Source organism: Dermacentor variabilis, chromosome 4, assembly GCF_050947875.1.
Source record: "Dermacentor variabilis isolate Ectoservices chromosome 4, ASM5094787v1, whole genome shotgun sequence".
NCBI lineage: Eukaryota > Metazoa > Arthropoda > Arachnida > Ixodida > Ixodidae > Dermacentor > Dermacentor variabilis.
In genome coordinates, this window is record NC_134571.1 from 14,429,792 (window position 1) to 14,451,372 (window position 21,581).

The 21,581-nt window shown below is 46.3% G+C and overlaps 1 protein-coding gene across 1 annotated transcript in view; it reads right to left on the minus strand.

Annotated features, from left to right (window-relative positions):
• Nucleotides 1-21,581, minus strand: part of LOC142578697 (uncharacterized) — a 58,936-nt gene that overhangs the window by 2,390 nt on the left and 34,965 nt on the right. Inside the window, exons 6-7 of the mRNA XM_075688187.1 lie at nt 8,040-8,144; nt 4-200 (exon numbers count right to left, since the gene is read on the minus strand). Coding sequence (XP_075544302.1) covers nt 4-200; nt 8,040-8,144 — 302 coding nt within the window. The remainder of the gene's footprint in view (nt 1-3; nt 201-8,039; nt 8,145-21,581) is intronic.

Consider the following 21,581-nt stretch of genomic DNA (forward strand, 5'->3'; position numbering starts at 1 on the left):
CACCTGCAGAGCGCATGTTCGAAGCGCATGCCCGTGGAACACTCGGTGTCGGCGTGCCGGCATACGCAGGCGCAGCGCCTCACGTCCCAGACATGCACTCCGTCACTGCTGCACTGGCTCGCCATCCACGCATTGGTGCACACGCATTGGCACCGGTCCTCCCTGTACATCTGGCCCCGCCCACAGTGGTGGGGCCGCACCTGTTGATCCAGCCATCAAGAACTGAGGCTTTGATTGATAGTATGTATGTATGTATGTATGTATGTATACATACATACATACATATTATATATATATATATATATATATATAAACTTATGGCAGATATTGCAATTTACTAATTGTAGCTGAGACAGCAGGGCATATCCACTTGGAAAGAATTTGTGGGCGACTCCATTTGCAAGAGATGTGGAATCAAACATAGGGTAACAATGCACTGTTGTTCCTCTTACTTTTTTAACAAAATGCCATTTTATACATAGAGAACGAGGAAACTATCCAATTATAAAAATAAGCTATTCTCAAGGGGAAGCCCTAGTCGAGAGCCCCACTGGCCTTAGCTGCCCATCCAACAAAAGTAACTGGACATCCAACAAAAGTAACTGGACATCCAACATATTTCTTCAGAAGTTTTGAAAAATGCCTCAAAACTAGTGTCATCCTGACAATTCGTTCCAAGTGAATCCGCATTATGAAATCCCCTGCTACAACTTGTAAGGAAATTAAGCAAAAAAATGAATCAAGTCAATTATGCATTTTGATTTCTCATGCAAATGATGCCAGCCTGTTTGAGTCCCCCACTCAACGACTAGAATTGTGCTATCTGCCACAGGGGATCTTTGAAAACTTTTTGGCAGTCTGCAGAAACACCGAGTACATCGGGTTTTTTATTTAATATCAGAATTTTTGAATATCGCCTTTGGCTTATAGCACAAATCTACGTATTGAGCTAGTTTACTAAAAAAAACAGCATTACTTGCACAGAAGATCAATATGAATAATTGGTCAGCTAACACACTTTCACTAATCACTTTTTTAACTAGTTACTTTAGCACACAATTGAAGCCAGTGATTTCACAAAGCATATCCACTTAGAACGAACTGTGAAACTAGCATCAGTTTTTAGATAGGCGCAGTCAAACTTAAGGTAAAAATGAACTGTTGTTCCATTTGCATATTAACAAAATGCCCTTTTATGCATTAAAGCTCAATATTTACTGGGACAACAATGCATTTGTTGCAAACTGTTGCAAACGCATAGCTCTAACCTGGTGTCCTCCTCAGGATTCGTCCTTAGTAAATATGACTTTAGAAGTTGCCGCCTTCAATTTGTAAATTGCAATATGTGCTGTAAAATAATTAGCCTTAAAGTTGATTAACGAAACCTTGTTGTTTAATCAAATATTCATTTTGATTTTTTTTGCAAATATTGTCTGCCTCTGAAAGTAATCTAGCTCAAGAAGTGAAATTGGGCTACATGCCACAAATGATTTCTCAAAAATTCAGTTTACAATAAAATAAAACACCCCGCATATCACATATGTGTTATACATATCAGGGTATATATACATTACAAAGCATTGCGATTTCTTGCCGAAACTTCAAACACCGTCCCAGACAGCGATGGGAGATCATGCTATCCAGCCCCGCCCTGCAAGACCAGCTCCGACTGATCCACAGGGGCCAGGCGGCCCTGGAAGCATATGGCGCCCGTGAAGAGGCAGCTACTCCATCAGACGCTTAACGCACTCCATTTCATTATGGGCCAGTAAAGTTGTTTCTCTCTCTCTCTCCAAGACAAATCATTCAGAGCACTAATAATTGCATAGGCATGGACGCAGCTGGCTCACCGTACTACTGAAGAGCACTGGAGGCACTTGCGGAGATTAGTGCATAATGAAGTCACGGAAAGACACACCCAATTAGTTCTACCTTAAGTCAAAATTGTAGGCGTTGCTTTTAGAAATACAAATGTGTTGGACAAAAGCATATTATCCGAAAGGTAACCTTAAAGGGACCCTGAAACGATTTTGACAATTTTCTACAAACGTACCGAGTCGTTAGAGTAGATCCTTCTGATCATTAATCGACACATCTAAGTGCTCGGCGTAAAGCGTGTAATTTATTATAAGGTTTTAAACATGCACATCGCTGCGGATCGCAGCACACTGCTAGAAATTTCAAGCCGCCCCTACCCATATGACGGAAATCACCCATATGACATCAGTGGGGCAAGCTATCCTATTGGCTGACCAGGGCGCATGATGGATAATTTTTCCAACTTTATGGTAAACAAATGATGTTTGTAATATTTGGAATGTTAGTTAACTTGTTTTTATAAAAGAAAAGTAACATAAAGAGAACCCACAAGAAAAATTTTTGCACAAGAACACTTAAGCACTTCCGGCACACAAGAAGTATCGTCTGTTTGTGTTACCACGTGCTCCGTCTTTGACAAGAGCTTTGCCGTCAGTGTCGGTCTGTCTTTCCGCGAGTGCTATGATTCGACTTTGTTGCGTTGTGGACTGCAAACGTAGCGACTGGCAATATGTCAGGCTGCGACATTGTGTCCCTCTGCAAGCCAGTAGACAAGCGGACTGGCTACAGCGCATCGGACTGCCGCTATCCGATCGGCGCCAGGATCTGCGCAATTTCGGCCGTCACTTTACACCGGAAGGTTACTAATGCAATAGCGTTTAGCGAGTCCGGTATTAGGGTAAATGCAAGCGTAAGGGGACAGGGCCTGGCCGTGTCCCCTTGCGTGTCGTTTCAGGGGATGAACAGAAGCGCAAATGTGAATGGTCTGCATGGTGCAGCGACCTGGTGGCATCGAGCTCAACCACACAGTAGCAGTAACAAAATATATTCTTTGCTGCTGGTGTAAATTTTTTGCAGGAGTGTAATCATTAACACGTTGTTTTGTAAATGTTTAAAATCTTTTACACTTGGTTAGAGCAATATTAGCTCTTTCTTTGGCTGGTTAAGCTCTACGCCAACGGGTGGCTGGACCGTGGAGACCGATCAGGCAGCTCACATACATTTATGCTAAAATTCCTTCATCAGCTTGAGTTTATGCCTCCACCGTTCCGTCGAAATGTTCAGCTAATGTGTGATTACCAGAATACCAGACACGTTCAGCGCCAAGACGGAATGCTCGCAACGCACTCTGCTTCGATAGCTCTCGCTTGGGGTCGACGGCCAAGCAACTGGCGGAGAGGTTTCACGCGGGCGGGGCAAGCTCCAAAACAAACGGAAGTGGACGATGTGACGTCGCATCATGACGCAGAACCAGTGAAGGCGGAGCTTAGCCCCGATCTCTTGGTGAACGAGTTGAGGAGGAAAAGCATGGCTAGGGAGGAGGGTAACTTGTAATCGCTTGTAGCTCCATTATTATGTAACTCTTCACTTAAATTGTGGTGCGAATGTTCTACTTAAGTTGTACCCTATGCATCTACAAAATTTGTCCAAACCATTTCAGGGGCCCTTTAAATGAAATTCCTAGTTGAAACGTGTGTTGGCACTGCTTGGTATTTTCGAACAGTCTTGAAGCCCAACTGCAACAAAATTTTGGACCGTGTAAGAAGCCTAGTTAGATATTGTTGGAGGAACCTCAGTCCAAAATTTGACGTGTGAAATACGAGCAGTAGCGTCACAAAGAACTTGCAAAAATTGCCGTTTTTGATGCAGTAACTTAAAAAGACCGCCGCCTTTACTACTCGCTGGGAGGTGGCATGCTGGGACTTGCATCATAGCGACAACCACCAGGTGCACATGTTGTCTGCCTATAAGGGCTAACTGTTTAATGGTTACTGACAAGAAAACCATGCAGTGAGCAGCCCTGCGGCTTTACCATGCTTGCCTTAAGTGGTATGTACTACTTAATTATAACAATTATAACAAATTAATTATAATTTATAACAATTTATAACAAATTTTAATTTATAAATTTAATTTATAACAAATTTAGCCAAAGTGAAATTTTGTTGCAGTTTGCCTTTAAAGGCTGGTGGCATGAGCCTGATGTCAATTTAATTGAAGCCAACAGTGTATTTGTGGGTTTGGTTATTCCAGCCACCTCAATTACGGCAACTCTGATCGACTGTCATCGATAGATATAGCGGGCAAAATGAGGCGGGTGGAAACTCGCGCCTCACATCTTGCTGTGTTGTTTCGAATGGCTTGGCCCCCGCCGTGGTGGCATATAGTGACTCTGGTGCTGCGCTACTAAGCCCGAGGGCGTGGGATCAAATCTCAGCCATGGCGGCCACATTTAGACAGGGATGAAACGCAAAAAAAATGCCACATACTATGCATTGGCTGCATGCTAAAGGCCCCTAAGTGGTCAAAATCAATCCGGAGTTCCTTGCTACAGCTTGCCTCATAGTCAAATCATGGTTTTGCCATGTAAAACTCCGGAATTTTACTACAGTGATGCTGTTTATGGCTAAGGTTCCATGCATTTTAGTGTCCGTCAGCAAATCTGTGTGCACAAAAAACTATCCATATCAGCAATGGCTCGTGCCACTGCTCACGCGTTCGTCATCGTCTTCTACCACAGCTGCCTCGTTGGCCAGCTTCCCACACTGCCCCTCCCTCAGCAAAGGCACTGATGGCACTGGCCCACTGCCAGACGGTGCGGTGATTTTGGTCTCAAATTTTTTGCCTCAATATACTGTGAAATGAGAACGCGAATGTATAACACAAATGAACATGGATGTATAAAAATGTGTGTGTGTGTGTACCTTTCGTCATGCTGACCACTGATCAAGGCAATAAATGTGTTCGTACCTTTGTTCAAAATTCTTTGTCACCTCTTTGCCCTGTGCTACACAGCTGCGCTGGTCATCCACCTTCACAGGCAGGAATGACTTGTGATTATCTCGAGGACTTGGTTTGCATGCTTAACAACGGACGGGCGCCCAGTGTGAATGACAAGTGTTTGAAGCAACAAACACGTGACTCGTAGCAGCTGCACATACTTCATTGGGCTGCTCAGTCGGCGCACAAGGCAATCACAGCGCACAAATTATTTTATTCCTCTTTTTTTCTTTCTCACTGAACATTTGCTGGTGCTATAATGTCGCGGAGATGACTTTGTTTTACTTTTTTTTTAATGGCCTCTCTCGAGCGCGGCTTCTTAAAGGGCAGTATAGTAAAACTCGATTCTATTGAAAGCGGTTTAATCGAATTATCAATAATGCAAAACAATCTCTGAACATTGAGAAGCTGCAGCAAGACTAACGCAGCGAAGTGTATGATTATGTCGAATGAAATTCCTGGAAACACCCAATAGACCAAACTCCTTGCAGCACTGTTAAAAAGAAATTGTAAAAAAAAAGAACAGTAAAAAGTATGCCAACATTTCTAGCATATCTTTTCTGTTCTCTTCTGTTTTCTGTTAGCTTGTTTTTCTGTCATTTTGCCGAAATAATCTGTTTACTGTTTTTCTGTAATTTTACATTTAAAGGAAGTTCAAAGTTTTAAGGGAGTAATTTTTTACTCCCATCATGACTGCAGCCTTCATGTAGTATGAGAGAGTCAAACACGAGGATGCTGCTGTTGTTGATCCATGTACACCCATGAGAGAGAGAGACAGAGGAAAGGGGAAAGGCAATTACATGAGCAAACCCATACAAGCTACATGGTGGCTGAAAAAAAAAAAGCTGAATTTCTTCGTAATTAACATGCATAAAGTGAAATTGATGAGTGCACTGGCAAGTTCTCAGTGCCAAGTTTCGACCACAGTTCCCAGAATCAAGTTACATTCTCAGACAGAGGAGAAGATCAACTTTATTGGCCAAATCCCTGGTCCGTGTACTTTTGCTCACTGGTAAGCACACTACGTAGAACATATGAGATGTCACCACTGTTATGACTGCAGTAGACATGCTGTTTTGTCACGTCCAAGAGTGGAATTCGAGAACCACGCTGGGAAAATAGTTGGAGGACAGTTCCCACACGATGCTGGGTGCTGCTAATAAGGTAACGAGTTCCCCTCGTCGGGGAAGAAGCGCCACAAGGGGAAAAAAGAGTTGCCGCTCCGGGGGAGGCAGAGATGATGTGAAGGGCTGTGGATGTTCCCGGAAGAAAGTCGCCACGAAACGGTGCCTGGCATATACTGAGAGGCAGCGGAGAAGACCAGTTGGGAGCAAAAGATCTCTCCCATTCCCATGGCTTGACCCTCTTTCCACCTTTGCGCCCGCTGGAACTTTGTGGTGTCACCGATCTGATATTCCGTCTGGGAAAGTGTTGTTTATGCTTCTTGATTGGCTGTCGTCCTGGTGGGTTGTGACCTTTGTGTAATTGGCTGGGATGAGGGTTTGAACAGTGGTGTTATAATGACCTTGCAGAGAGAAGAAAAGCTTCTCTGGGCCATGGAAACAAGGCTTATCCAGATGCTCATTGCTGAACTTTTGACCATTTTCTGTTTCACCTATTCAACAATGTAAATCAGTTTTGTGTAAGTGCCAGTGAACCTGTTGGTTTGCATTTTCCCAACTTCCGAACTTTTGATTTCTTCAAGCCGAAGCCTCTGCCAAACTGCCAGATGGAGCCGGGTTCTACATAAGCTATAGCGTCACAACACCACTAACAAGGCATGCACCCGACACTACGCGACACATCAGAGTATCCACTCTACAAGTTTATATAGCCATGCTCTTAGTGCTATCACTTGTGCAGAAAGAAACAATTTTTTAATAAATCAGAGCAATCAGTCTGCACATACGAGATCAATATGCCTACATTTCCATGGCTGGTGAAGCTGCACACAAATGTTAATTAATAAAAGGAAGATGAAATATCCACCCAATTGTAGCAATTGCTACAAAGGAAACTCATATGGATTCCTCGAAAGAAAAGCCTCACAGTTGAAGAAAAATTTGTCCTGGTCCGGGACTGGAACCCAGGACCAACGCCTTTCTGGGGCAGCCGCTCTACCATCTCAGCTAACCAGGCGGCTAGCAGTTGGAAGGGCAAAGTCAAATTTATCAACAACTCGAAGCAAAGGCAAGAGTTTGCCATAATACTTCTGCAGAAACCCGCAAGGTGGAGAGAACTAATTAATAAAGGGAAAGTGAGACATCCACCCAATCGAAGCAATTTCTCTGATTGGGTGATGTCTCATTTTCCCTTTATTATTTCTCTTCAACTGCGAGGCTTTTCTCTCAAGGAATCCGTATGTGTTTTCTTTGTAGCAATTGCTATGATTGGGCGGATGTCTCATTTTCCCTTTGTTAATTACTTCTCTCCAACTGTAAGGCTTTTCTTTCAAGGAACCCGTATGGGTTTCCTTTGTAGCAATTCCTACGATTGGGTGGATGTCTCATTATCCCTTTATTAATTATTTCCCTTCACCTTGAAGGTTTCCATAGAAATATTAAGTCAAGCTCTTGCCTTTGCTTTGAGTTGATAAATTCAACTTCGTGCGTGTATCGCATAATTATGTAAGCATTCTTTTTTTCTTTTTACCAAATGAACTGCATGCAAGTTTTGTATTTCATTTTGTTTGGAAACGAGAAGACATCCAACACTTGAATCGATATTCCAAGGTCGCTGTTTTCTCAAATATTTGTGTTAGATTCGATTGGAATATTTTACTATTCGAACATACCCCTGAACATCCCTTTCCTTCCTCCATGGCGTTCGTCGAGCGCCGATTTCGAGCTTCGCGGCCGCGTATACCAAGGTGTGCAAGAGCAGGGCCAATACCGCCTTCGAAGACAGAAACTAAATGGAAAAAAAAAAGCATTTTCATCGGCCAGCGTGACGCGTGTAGGTCCGTCTGTGCCAGTCGCATGACGTCAGAACGGCCGCCTATTATAACGTGTAGCCAATCGGCGTCTATCTCGGTAAAGCATATGTATGTCACTTTAAACGCATCAAATGTCATTGGCCCTTTGTGTGGAATGACGCGCTGTGTTGTATATCGAACTCGCGGGCGCTTTCGATAAAGCGGGCTAATTTTGGCGGTGTACTCGCCGTCGGGCAGCCTCCCTCCTCGCAAGAACCGGTCCTTATCGAGCGGTTGTTGCACGTACCTTGCACTCGCAGCGGCATTGGGTGTGCTCGACGAGGCGCACATTCTTGAAGCCCTCGAAGTTGATGGCGTTGGACTTGTTCGAGGCCAGCCGTAGGGCGAACACCTGTCGGGACGAGCATAGCGGATAATGAGCGCCCTTTCGACACACGGTCTACTAACGCCACAAGCCGGATCACGGACGGAACAGATTAAACTTAACGCGCGTCCGTGTATAACTGTAACGTATGACCGTAACGTACACACTGTAACCAAAGTTCAACGTAGAGCACGGAGTACGTTAACGGACACTAAAGGCAAACGCTAAATCAGTTTCGACTGATGAATTATTTTCCGAAAGCTTTATTTTTACAGAAATCTTACGGTCATGGATTGATTATTAGAAAGGAAAATGAAAGTAAAACTTCAATTTCTTGAATTTCGCGCCATAAACGCAACGCCAGTAAGTCACAGTGACGTCACGGATTTTCAAACTGTTCCTTTGTATTTGAGCTGCTGTGGCTCATTACAGTTCTTAAAACTTGCTAAGTTAAGTCTTTGACTCTTTTAGAACACAATGTAATTCATCTTTACCAATAAGAAATAAACCAGCACCCTTTATGCCCCAATTATTCCCTCTGGATCCGCTAGTAACTCAGCATCCATACACGCAGTTTTCATTTTTCCGTTTTCACACACACACGCGCACACACACACACAATATATCATCATCATTATCATCAGCCTGGTTACGCCCACTGCAGGGCAAAGGCCTCTCCTATACTTCTCCAACTACCCCGGTCATGTACTAATTGTGGTCATGTTGTCCCTGCAAACTTCTTAATCTCATCCGCCCACCTAACTTTCTGCCGCCCCCTGCTACGCTTCCCTTCCCTTGGAATCCAGTCCGTAACCCTTAATGACCATCGGTTATCTTCCCTCCTCATTGCATGTCCGGCCCATGCCCATTTCTTTTTCTTGATTTCAACTAATTCATTTACCCGCGTTTGTTCCCTCACCCAATCTGCTCTTTTCTTATCCCTTAAAGTTACACCCAGCATTCTTCTTTCCATAGCTCGTTGCGTCGTCCTCAATTTCAGCAGAACCGTTTTCGTAAGCCTCCAGGTTTCTGCCCCGTGCGTGAGTACTGGTAAGACACAGCTGTTATACACTTTTCTCTTGAGGGACAGTGGCAATAGCTGATCATGATTTGAGAATGCCTGCCAAACGCCCCCCAACCCATTCTTATTCTTCTGGTTATTTCAGTCTCATGATCCGGATCCGTGGTCACTACCTGCCCTAAGTAGATGTATTCCCTTACCACTTCCAGTGCCTCGCTATACCTATCGTAAACTGCTGTTCTCTTCCGAGACTGTTAAACATTACTTTAGTTTTCTGCAGATTTATTTTCAGACCCACCCTTCTGCTTTGCCTCTCCAGGTCAGTGAGCATATGCATTGCAATTGGTCTCCTGAGTTACTAAACAAGGCAATATCATGAGCGAATCTCAAGTTGCTAAGGTATTCTCCATCAACTTTTGTCCCCAATTCTTCCCACTCCAGGTCTCTGAATACCTCCTGTAAACATGCTGTGAATAGCATTGGAGAGATCGTATCTCCCTGTCTGACGCCTTTTTTTATTGGAATTGTGTTGCTTTCTTTATGGAGAACTACGGTGGCTGTGGCTATAGATATCTTCCAGTATTTTTACATATGGCTCATCTACACCCTGATTCCGTAATGCCTCCATGACTGCTGAGGTTTCGACTGAATCACACGCTTTTTCGTAATCAATGAAGGCTATATATAAGGGTTGGTTATATTCTGCACATTTCTCTATCACCTGATTGATAGTGTGAGTATGGTATATTGTTGAGTAGCCTTTACGGAATCCTGCCTGGTCCTTTGGTTGACAGAAGTCTAAGGTGTTCCTGATTCTATTTGCGATTCCCTTAGTAAATACTTTGTAGGCAACGGACAGTATAAGCTGATCGGTCTATAATTTTTCAAGTCTTTGGCGTCCCCTTTTTTATGGATTAGAATTATGTTAGCGTTCTTCCAAGATTCCGGTACGTTCGAGGTCATGAGGCATTGTGTATATAGGGTGGCCAGTCTTTCTAGGACAATGTTCCCACCATCCTTCAACAAATCTGCTGTTACCTGATCCTCCCCAGCTGCCTTCCCCCTTCGCATAGCTCCCAAGGCGTTCTTTACTTCTTCCGGCGTTACTTGTGGGATTTCAAGTTCCTCTAGACTATTCTCTCTCACATTATCGTCGTGGGTGTTACTGGTACTGTATAAATCTCTATAGAACTCCTCAGCCACTTGAACTATCTTATCCTATCTATCCACACAATATATATATATATATATATATATATATATAAAATCGTTAATAACAGTTGCATTTGAAGAAACTTCGTGTGACCTCGAAGAATTGTTCACTCAAATATCTACAAGACGTCATTGTAAGAGGCGACAGTTCAATTTCGCAGCCCGAGTCCCCTCAGGCATCTCGCGGTGGTGTAATCTTCCTTCGTGTAATTGTCTTATACTTCGCTATCATTATTACTGCAATTCGCCTTTCCGGAGAAACTGCAGCCTAGCTCTTTTTTACTTTTCTTTCTTTTTGTAGGTTCGAGTAGGAGCACTGCTGCGCATGACTGCTATTGATTCTGATGTCAAGTGAATCCGGCCTGGCCTCATTTCAGTTATTGAATTATTTGTACCGCCGGGTACGTGTCCCAAATATTCACCAAGATTGCACCAAAAAAAGGGCAAGCACCCCAAAATAGCAATTCCGTTGCTCGAAGAAACTCTAGTGCATATTCTTTCCAATACGATGGAGCAGCCGCCAGAAATTTTTGCGTTACTGAGATTTAATAAGGTAATTGTGATTAATTGTTTATCTCGAGAAGTACTTTCCTAATTACCAAATGTCATTGAGGCATTTGTAGGCACCCCCAAATGACATCTAAATGTGGTGTTTTCAGCGACGCCTTACTTGCGCACTAATTTTTGCGGACTGGTAATGTAACCCAGGAAACATCAAAAATACCACGTTACTACGCTCCCACCCACATCATAAAGCTGATTGAAAGCAATTGCTTTGCCTGTCGCAAACCCGAATAGACAGCGCATCGGAAGGAGCACCAGCACGGAAGGAGCACTAACAGCAGGTTTCGCGGCTTCGCAGCTATTCCTCCCTCTGATTTCTACGCCACACTTGTTGTCCGTCTCTCAAGGCCGACTGATTACGTTGATAACAAAAACCCTTTGATAACGCGATCGAAGCGCCACTCTTACCACACACCATAGAGTTTATGCCACACACGAAGCGCGAAAAGCAATAGGCATAGAAAATTTCAAAATCCCGGCCCTGCTCACCCTGCATCGAAAGAGTGCGCGCGCAGCTACATTTCGCGTCAGAAACTTGCTACTTCGAACCTGCTCAAGGAGATGGATCTTCAAACCCTGCACAGACAAGCGGATGGCTTGACTATGTTCTTTTCCGCTAAGACGCATAGGGACTTGCGCCCTCTACGAACAATAGTCACAGAAAAAGGCAGCTGGCCCATCCTCAGCAGATACCTCACGAAGCATCTCAAGTCTCGCGCCCGAAGACCCGTACAAAGTCAAGTGCTCAGCAGATGTGACAGCGGTGCTTCTACAAAGTGACTTAGGTGCGAATTTCAGCTTTTCGATAGACATGGAAGAGCTCTTCTACTCTGTTCCGCATGATGAACTTTTTCGCGCGGTCAGCGAACTAATTGACTTGTCTGGTGTAGTCTCTTTTCAAAACGACTGTGGCGTTTCCAGAGAAGGTTTTTTGGAACTTCGTTCTACCTATGCATAACTCTTGTAAAATTTGAAGGGAACCTGTACACCCAGAAACGGGGCATCTGCATAGGTTCGTGTGTAGCGTTTATCCTGTGCGAAATCTACCTGGCTAGGTTTGACCGCCAGCTTGAAGCTCAGCTTGACGCCACCAACCATGGTGTTAAAATAATGTTTAGATATGTAGACGATTTCTTAGTCCTGATAAACGTTGGCGGCAAAGCGAGTCGCTGCAGTGTCGCTGGGGAAATACTTGATGTTTTAAACATTGTTCCACATCCTTAAATTTTATCCTCGAACAGCAGCAAGAACAGAATATTCAGTTCTTAGACTTACGAATTTCGTTTGAGATGCTTAATCATGTGTGCTGGGCCTATATGCCGCGTTCTAAGAAGGCCATTTTACCGTTCTCATCTTCACACTCGAAACTAATTAAGAGAGGCGTAGCTATCACCTGTTTGAGGTCAGCCCTTTTGAAACCATGCCAGCACGAGACAGCTGAAAATTTTCAGACCCAAGTAAATAAGTTGAAACAGGCATGCTTTCGGCCCTTCTTCAGGAAGTGGGTAAGTCGCTTTTGTGGAAGCTGCGGCACAAGGCGCGTGGGCAGGAGCAGGCGACACCCCTCAACAGAGACCCCTAGAAGTCGTGCCCTATGTGCGCAAAATGGCACACAACCTGAAGAAGGTGGCGGCTAGACAGGGCAGCCGACTCGTGTTCTCAGCCCCCTGCAAGTCATTCCAACTATGTAGGCGTGTGGCGGATGGCCCGCGCAAGGTCGCCTGTATTACTAAGCACGGGTACCAGTACGTGCCCTGTGCTACCAATGTGGTGTACCAGTTTCCGCTGCAATGCGGCAGTGTTTACGTTGGCCAAACTGGACAATGTGTTGATAGACTGCGGCAGTATTTCCGCTCCTCGAAGGGTGATAGCGGCGCCAATCTCCTCACACACACTAGGGAATGCAAAGGTTGCTACCACAAATTCAATCAAGCCATCATTGTAGGACGGAGAGACTCTAGACTTGAGCGATAAATTATGGAAGCGGCACACATGCGCAGACTTGGCCTAGACGCGTGTGTAAGTGAGCCTTCGGTGGCTCTCCTAGATAAAGAAACCCGCTTTTTTATTAACCTGCGATAGTTTATTTCTTGCCCCTTGGCACTTTCCATAGTCATATAGGGTGCTTCCTGCCACGTGTGTTTAATTTTGTTCACACTACGTGAAAGCACGCTGCTCAGAGATGCGACACTTTGATGCTTTGCACTTCGTGGCAACAAACGTCAGTCGCTAGTTACCGCTCGTCCTGTCCACTCCTTCGTTACGTCCCGTCTGAAGTCGCGGTTCTTTTTCTCTTTAAATTTGCTTCGGGCCAAAGCCAAAGTGATGGTTTTATTTTTCATGAGAGTGTATACGTGCTGCAAAAACAAGTTCGTGGCAAAAAAGTAAAATAAAAATAAAAGCGAAACAAACCGACCGGAAAGCGACCCACGTGTAGAGAACAGGCAAAACCAGTGCGTTCAAGAAAGTAAATGTACCACTTTTAAATGTGCCGAATTGGCAATTGGGACGTCTGCAAAAAACAAACAAAAATCACCTCGCAAGCACTCCGTACAGATGGTTAACCAGCGAAGCTGAAACCTTCGGCCCCGGTGTTTATCACTGGGTAAATCCCTACGGTTCATTAAACTACGGCTTGGTAGGCTGCCGGATCCTCGGTACGCAGTTGCTGCTTGCGCTCGGCTGCACGAGCTTGTTCTTGTGCCCGGGCTGCAGCATCGTCACGGCGTAGACAAGCTCGTTCCCGGTTCTGCTCGCGGTGTTGCTCATCGAAAGCTGCCTGCTCCTCAGGATACGTATGACGCGCGGCCTACCCATTTCGGAGCCGGATAGACACTGCTGCGCGCGCATTCGGCTGCGACGGAGAGCAACGACGTCACTACTGGCGCAGCTAGTCCAACACCACCTGATAGCACAAGGCCTTTTCACTCCGATCCATGACGTCATGTTACCTGGCCCGACTGCCATAGAATCTAATGGGGACGCTCCCGAGTAGGCAACAGTGATTTTGACGTTACAGCTTTTATCACACCAGCCTTTTCAGTGGAAATTTCGGACCAGGTAGCGTGATGTCATGGATCGGAGTAAACAGGCCTTGTGCTATCTTGGTAGCGCCTCTCTTTTTCTTCTTTCTTCTCTTCTCGTGCATGCGCATGGGGTTGAGTCGGAGGAGTTATCGACGTACGGGCAAAACCAAACCAACCGACACACGGACGAATCGGCTGGCCATGTACAGCTTCGCTGTAAAACATCAGATTTCAGTGTGCCTTCACTATCTGTGCATTCGTAAGCGTCGTTGAACACCAGCTGCCGCCTAGAGGACGTGTTCGAATAGGTCTCCTTCTGCAGCTACGCAGTACTGCGTCCGCTTTATCACATCGATCAGTGGCTTTCTTGATGACCGACGCTGGAATTGTGCGGCAGACATTCATTATCCTTTCTTGAGCTCATCCGACGTCGTCGTCTCGATCCTGTAAGCACGAACTTTCACATAACCCAAATAAATAAATCGAGCTGAGAGAGGTCAGGTGACCTATAGCCAGTCAATTTACAGGCCCATGCGTTCCAATCTTGCGCATGAAAAGTCGCATTCAGCCAGTTTCGTGCTCGGATGCTGCTGTGTGCTGCGCTCCATCTTGCAGATACCGCAGAAGGCGTGACAGCGGGGCTTCGCCGAGAAGCACGTCCACCACTCCTTCGAGGATTTCGTCCACGTAGCGCCGTCCAGCCAGTGTGTGTGATCGAAGAAGATAGCACCGATTATAGCACCGGCATAAATTCCGCACCACACATTGAACGACCACTGGTACTGGTGCCGTGTGCGCTTTACCCAGTGCGATTTGGAGTCACTATATATTGTGCATAATGCAATTTTACCTGGGCGTTTCTGCAAAAATTGGCTTCATCTGTCCACATGATGTTGCTGAAGAAGTCCGGCGACTCATCGGCTTTTGTGAGTACCCAATTCGAGAAATCCAGACGATTCTGCAGGTCCCTGTCTTCCAAGCGTTGGTGCAGGTTAAGGTAGGACGGGTGAAAGACCGAGTCACTTAGAATCCCCCGAACTGATAACTTCGAAATTGGTACCTGGGCGGCCACGTCCCGCACGCTAGCATGACGGGTTTGAGGCTATAAATGCTAGAACACCTGTGCGTAGTCTATAGGACTCATAGATGGAGTCCTCCGCCGCTGTTTCTGGAATTTGCCGGTTTGTCCCGCGGGTTTTCCTAATTTATGATGATCGTCGATGCGTTTGGTCTCGCCACACTTTCATGACTGATACATATTTGCGGCCTACCTCTTGTTGCCATTTTCAGCTCCCAAGGCAAGGTTCATGTTTGCATTCTGCTTATTAGAGACAGACATGACGACTGGGGCGAAAAAAGAAAAGCTTTAAACATTTGCACTGGCACTGTCAATTCGCTTTTGTGGTGATATGTTATTTTTGTGGGAAAAAAAATCCGTGCACTTTATCTACGCTAAGACAACATAACAAATATCACAGCTTGCTCTGAACACCAAACACGACGTGTTACTTCGGTCGGGGCGCGGCAGATATGGCACTAGCTCGATCACGAAGTTTTTCTTTATTTCCTTTATTTCGTTCTGGATAACTCACAGGCAGCGTGTTCGAGGGCGCTGCTTTATGATGCGGGCGGGACGCAGTGACGTGGTGTTTTTCATATTTCACGTGGTTTATTTATCACTCGGAACAAATCAGTACGCAATTAGTACGTCGCTGAAAATACCGCTGTCAGACAGTGGCGTAGCTAGGTCGTCTGGCACCCGGGGCCCATAGGTCTTCTGTCACCCCCCCCCCCCCGGCTGTAGTCGAGGAAGGCGAGGATATCGACAATTTCCGGGTATCTTCAGACGTATATGACACCCCCCCCCCCCTCTGGCCCCTTGCACCCGGGGCCCACGGCCCCCCGGCCCCCCCTGTTGCTACGCCACTGCTGTCAGATGTCCTTTGGCTGTGCCTACAAATGCCTCGTTGACACTTTGATAATTACGACAGTACATCCCGAGTTAGAAAATTAATTAACCGGATGGGGCGGGCCCCGGAGTCCCCCCCCCCTCCCCCCGTAGTCTTCGCCTATGTCAGCACCTACAGTGCGACCGCCCAACAGCTCCTATACCCTACACAGGCTATATAGAACCGCCAAAACTTTAGCCTGCGGGTTCGTGGTATCTGCCTTTGTACTCCCGTCCTCGTCTTTGTTCCGCGCCGTTTACGTATATCTAAGAGCACGTAGAGCCATCTATTCTGCAAATGAATATTTAATTTATTCATTCATTCATTCATTATTGCCACCAAAAGATTAATTCTATCAAATTATATGAACCCATTGTGAGGACGCTCGACCCTCACGCGTCCTCTGATGTTGTTTACACCGCATGGCTCTAGCGTCTCCTGTAAGTCGGCTTGGCCGCGTAGCTGTGTGCCGCTGGCAGTTGCAGATTAGTACGAGATGACACTTGCGTTGCGCTTCTCATGGCACCTAACGGCGGGTTGCTCAAGAGGGAATAGCCTCTTTGGCTAGGGTCGGCGCCTGCGCGGTCGCCTGGCACGCTTCGCGGGACCGTCCCGAGAAAGGCTTCGAACCGGGGAATCGACGAACGAAAACGATCGTTCGAGTGGGCCACCGTTCGCGTGACTGTGCACGAGAAATATCAGACGTTAGTGTCCGACATGGGGTGAACACATGCACTCGATATCCTGTCGCGACGAGTCGTATATTCTCAATTTGTCGGAGCCCATCGGCATGTCCCACTGGAAGCAGTTCGGCTGGTTAGATTAATCTACAAAACGCGCAATGAAATCCCTTTGATTGTTCCCACAACTGTGTTGTTTTGTCCCAAGAGCACGCTTGAGAACCCACACCCATAGGCGTACTTACGGGGGAGGGGGGCAAAGTATGCTCCCCCCCGCGCACACACACACACACTTTTGAAGGCGGGTACTTTCGGCTGCACGCTTGACAATCCAACAAAACTACAGCTGCAGCAGTTTTCCTTGGTAAAGTGGCTCATGCTTTTTCTCCACCGCATATCCCCCGCTTGGGCAGCAGCCTTTGTGCCTCCTCGGGATGCGCTGCAACGGATGGCGTGCGGCATTCGCCATACACAGGGTGCCTCGATGCGCGCGCCCTCTCGCACGGCGGCGGAGGGGAGCGCGCGCATCGAGGCACCCTAGCCATACACATTCGCATTGCGGAGAAGCCCTGGCGCTGGGCAGTTTTCGCCTTAACAAATTTCACTTTGCGGTATACTTATATCATGCCCACTTTCTTGGGACTGCCGAACCATATTTAAAAACATAATAAACTTGCTATACTTTAACTGCGGGCGAGATGAGAGGGGGATAAAGTATTATAATCAGCCGCGCACAACGATTGGTGTGCCGTACGGCATGAAATCGTTGGATTATCAAATTCTCCAACTATTGAATCTCTATCCAGGGGCACTGTACACTGTAGTCTCAGTCTCTTAACATCATCAAACCTCTTACAAATCTAACTCGAATTTCACTGTGTAATCACGACTTATCGCAGATATGTTCGTGGAAATGTCCCTGGTCGAACGTGCAGATCCATTTCAGTACCATTTGAACATTGACTTGAATTTTTTCTAAAGGCATGTGTCACTTCAGCCTTCGACGATTTCATTTTCAGGATGTTTCTAAATAATATATAGCCACACTATAGCACTAGTTTGCTGGCAGAAGCAAGAACAGCAGATTATATATATATATATATATATATATATATATATATATATATATATATATATATATATATATATATATATATATATATATATATCATATTTTGATGAAATGGGGGCCACTTTTTGGTGACGTGCACCGAAAACTTGAACTGTGTGGGTTGCTTATGTGCTCTGAGAACGTTTACTGAATACTTGCTTTCTCCCCATTTTTGTGCGTCATACACGGCATCCTCGCTAAACTACGCGCGACACGGTGTTTATAGTTTTTCGAAGTATGAAGCAATGTTCCGAGTGAAGAGCGATAAATGTTTATTCTGTGTAGGTTCATTACAGCCTTTGTAGAAACTTACTTATTCAAGCGTTCCAGGGTGTCGTAGTGCCACTAATTGAAATGTTTCCCGGACTCCTAAAACAACTGTAAAAGATACGAACTTGAAATCTTGTGAAAATATCGAGAATCTTAAGCGCAATGCGTAGCGAAACTTTGAAGTTCCTGTTTTAACTGCAACTATCGCAGATAACGACTAAACCCACGTTTATCTATGTGTTTCGTGCACCATACGAGATTCGTAGTTGGTGGAGTGCGTGAAGCCTGCTTCACCAACCGCGCCTGTCCTGTGCGTTTCCTTCTTCGTCCGTTGTCGTTTGCGCGGTTACATGATGCATTCCAATATCACCTCCGCCGCGGGTCGGCCCGGTGTTGCACTATCTCCGGGATCGACCCACGCCTTCCTGCCCACGCACGCCATGATACGGACGCAAGCCAGGCCCCCCGGGAACGCATGCGGGGGATGCACACGGGGGCTTCGCTCTAAAGAGGAGGCATCGCAATGGAGCGTATAAGCCAAGCCAAATCGGATCACCACGCCGTGGGGGAAAGCATCGAGACGCAAGTTAGCCGCCTTCAAAACAGTGGCTACTGTTACGGTTCACTTTGCGCGGCGATGAATGGAACGGATGCCAAACGCCTGAGACACGACGTGCCTAATCGTCACGCTCGTCAGCATGAAAATACTTGTCCGTAGGGTGTGTGCGACGGGATTATGCACCAGTGCAAATACTACTTTCGTTTGTCCTACGGTCACCCCCTCCACGCCAGGGAGTGATTCTCTCCGAATTTCTCTGCGTGGGTTGACCAGTGTGTTGACCCCACGTGACCTGCGCCCACCGCCTCTACACCAGTGAGTGGTTTTCCTCCGCATTCCTCTGTGTGAGCTGACCAGTGTGCTGACAAGGCCCTCTACCAGGGAGCAAGAGAGTATGAGGCTGCCCGGATGGTGTAGGGTATAAGAAGGCCAGCGAGACGCCACGAAGATATCTTCTATGCCTTTGCGTGCAGGAGCACGCTCGCCGAACGTTTTTGTACTTTTTGTCTTGAAGCGCACCGCTCGCCCGTAACGATGTATTAAACGTCTGTTATTTGTTTTTACATCATCTCGTGTTCCCTGCCCGACCCTCTCCGATGGTCAATTTGGTTCGAGCTCCAAGCAGACGCTGTTGAAGGTCGTCGAAACCCCGTCCCTGTACCAACTGGTGGCAGTCTTAAAGGAGTACTGACACAAAAAAAATCCACGTGGTTTTTTTCTGCTTTAATAAGTAGTTAATGACCCAGTAATCACGGCACGAGACCTCATTTACTTCAGAGCGCGACAGGTAATTATTTGCAGTCTTTTTTTGTAGCGACCAGTCCAAGTTTCGGTTTCAGAAAGCAACGAGACGGCCAAACGGGAGTGTAAACAAAGTGGTCACGTGTTCGCAAAAAAGCCATGACGTATGCTCTGACGCGCAGCCAGCGTGCGGCGCGCCGGCACGCGAGCTTCGTTTTGCTAGTCGTCTGCTACGCCTGCACGTGGTTTGCCATGTCCTCGCCATCATCGTCGTCGTCGTCCTCGTTTTCGTCGTCCAGCGGCGACGATTTCCTGCATGTGGGAGTCGCGAACTCGGTCCACTTCTGCCAGTGAAAGGTATCGTGGGGAAAACTATGCATAGCTATACCCAACCCTGAATATGTTCCGCAGAAGTCAACGCAGCAGTATGTACGCGGCATGGTGCTGTACTCGCAATTCGTGCGTGGTCAGTGCAGCGCAGTCAAGCTGATAGTGTGGGAAATATCCAGACGGACACGACAAAAACTGTAGTTGCAGCGACACGGAGAGCGTCCCACTACAACAGCTAGAACAAGCAACAACAGAGGAGAAGAGCACGCGTAAGCCGCATGGCAGCCAACGAAAATTCGTGACGTAGCCACATGACGTAGCGTTTTCTTGGCTATTTACAATCCCGGGTGATGTCAATGTCGCGAGGTGCTCTGTTTTGCGGTTGGCTGCGCGCACGTACTTTAAAATTGATTTTAAATATGTTCTAAGCGATATTCGCCGCTGATATTTTATAGACGATGTGTGTGTGACCAACTAAATCGATCTCACAAGTTATCTCGACTTCAAATATTTGCGCCATCGAACCTCAGAGGTTCGGTGGCGCAAATATGCCAACAGGCACTGCCGGAAATATGCGCAAACAGCAAAAAGCACGAAAAATAAAAGAGAAAATAAGAAAAAAAAGAAAGCAGTGGTTCTGCCTTACATGCACTGGCTGTCACACAGGCTTAAGAAGACAGCGCAAAGTCACGACGTGAAAGTTGTGAAAGTATTTTTTCAGCCCCACGCAAAGTAAAAGGCATGTGCCAAAAAGTTAACGCTGAACCCACGCAAGAAAACAAAAAGCATGTCAGACCGAACATATGACCAAATAATGCAATAGCTGTGTTGTGTACAACATTCCACTTACATTCGGAAAAGCGTACATTGTTCAAACCGGATGCTGTTTAAATGACAGATTAAGGGAGCATACGCCCACGTGTCAGCTAATAACAGCGCCTAGAAACTTGGCAGCCCGCTGTAAACAGTGTAAATGCTCGCCTCGAGTAGACAAGACCTCAGCTATCGGAAAAGCGAGAACAAAAACGGAAAGAGAACTATGGGAAGCTCTCGCAATCCAAAAAGAAAGAGACCAGCGCGCAAGCACTCCTTCCCCATCACGCTTACAAAGCCGAAATCGAGTTCGCCCGACAGAATGGGTGCTCCGCGCTTCTGGCTATCGCGTTGTCACGTGGCATATCAGTACTGTCTTCTCGAAAATTCCCAACGAGTGCTCCAAAACATTACATGCGGCCAAGGTTTCAAACGGAGCAATCATATGCACACAGCCTTTTAAGGTATGCGTATATTACAGGGTATGGTAAGGTATGAATAACTTTATTGGGTCCTGAAGGTCAACCCTAGGTTGACGCGGGCCGCTCCCACGTTGGGACTGTCAGGCCGAGCCCTCCAGCCACATCGCGGGCCTTCTGGACTGCCCGTAATTGGTCAGAGAGTGATTCACTGTGTAGCATTTGCCGCCACCATTCTTGTTCCTTGTCACAGTCTGTGAAGACCGCGGGGCGCTGCCAAAGCATGTGGTCAAGAGTAATGATGCCATTGCACTTATTACAGTTGGTTTGAGTTTCCCTCTCTGGATAGATCCTGTTAATAAAATCTGGACTTGGGTATGTTCTTGTCTGTAGCAAACGTAATGTGACCGCTTAGGCTCTGCAAAGCTTACCGTGTGGCAATGGGTATTCCCTTCTGCTTAAATAATAGTGCTTTGTGATTTCGTTATATGTTAATAATCGATCCCTGTGTTCCCCGGGTGAAGTGTATAAGTTGCTCGGTCTTGAAGAGCATGGCTAGAAAGTCCTCGTGCTGCTTCATTTGCCACCTCATTGAGATTTCTCCGAGCTCCGTCCACCACCCCCAGATGTGCAGGAAACTAGCGGATTTCAATCCTCTCACTGTTGACCTTCTCTAGTAATCGTGTTGCTATCCGTGTCACATATCCGTTAGTAAAGTTGCGTATGGCTGTTCTAGAGTCGCTGTAAATATGTGTCCACCGATTAGCCC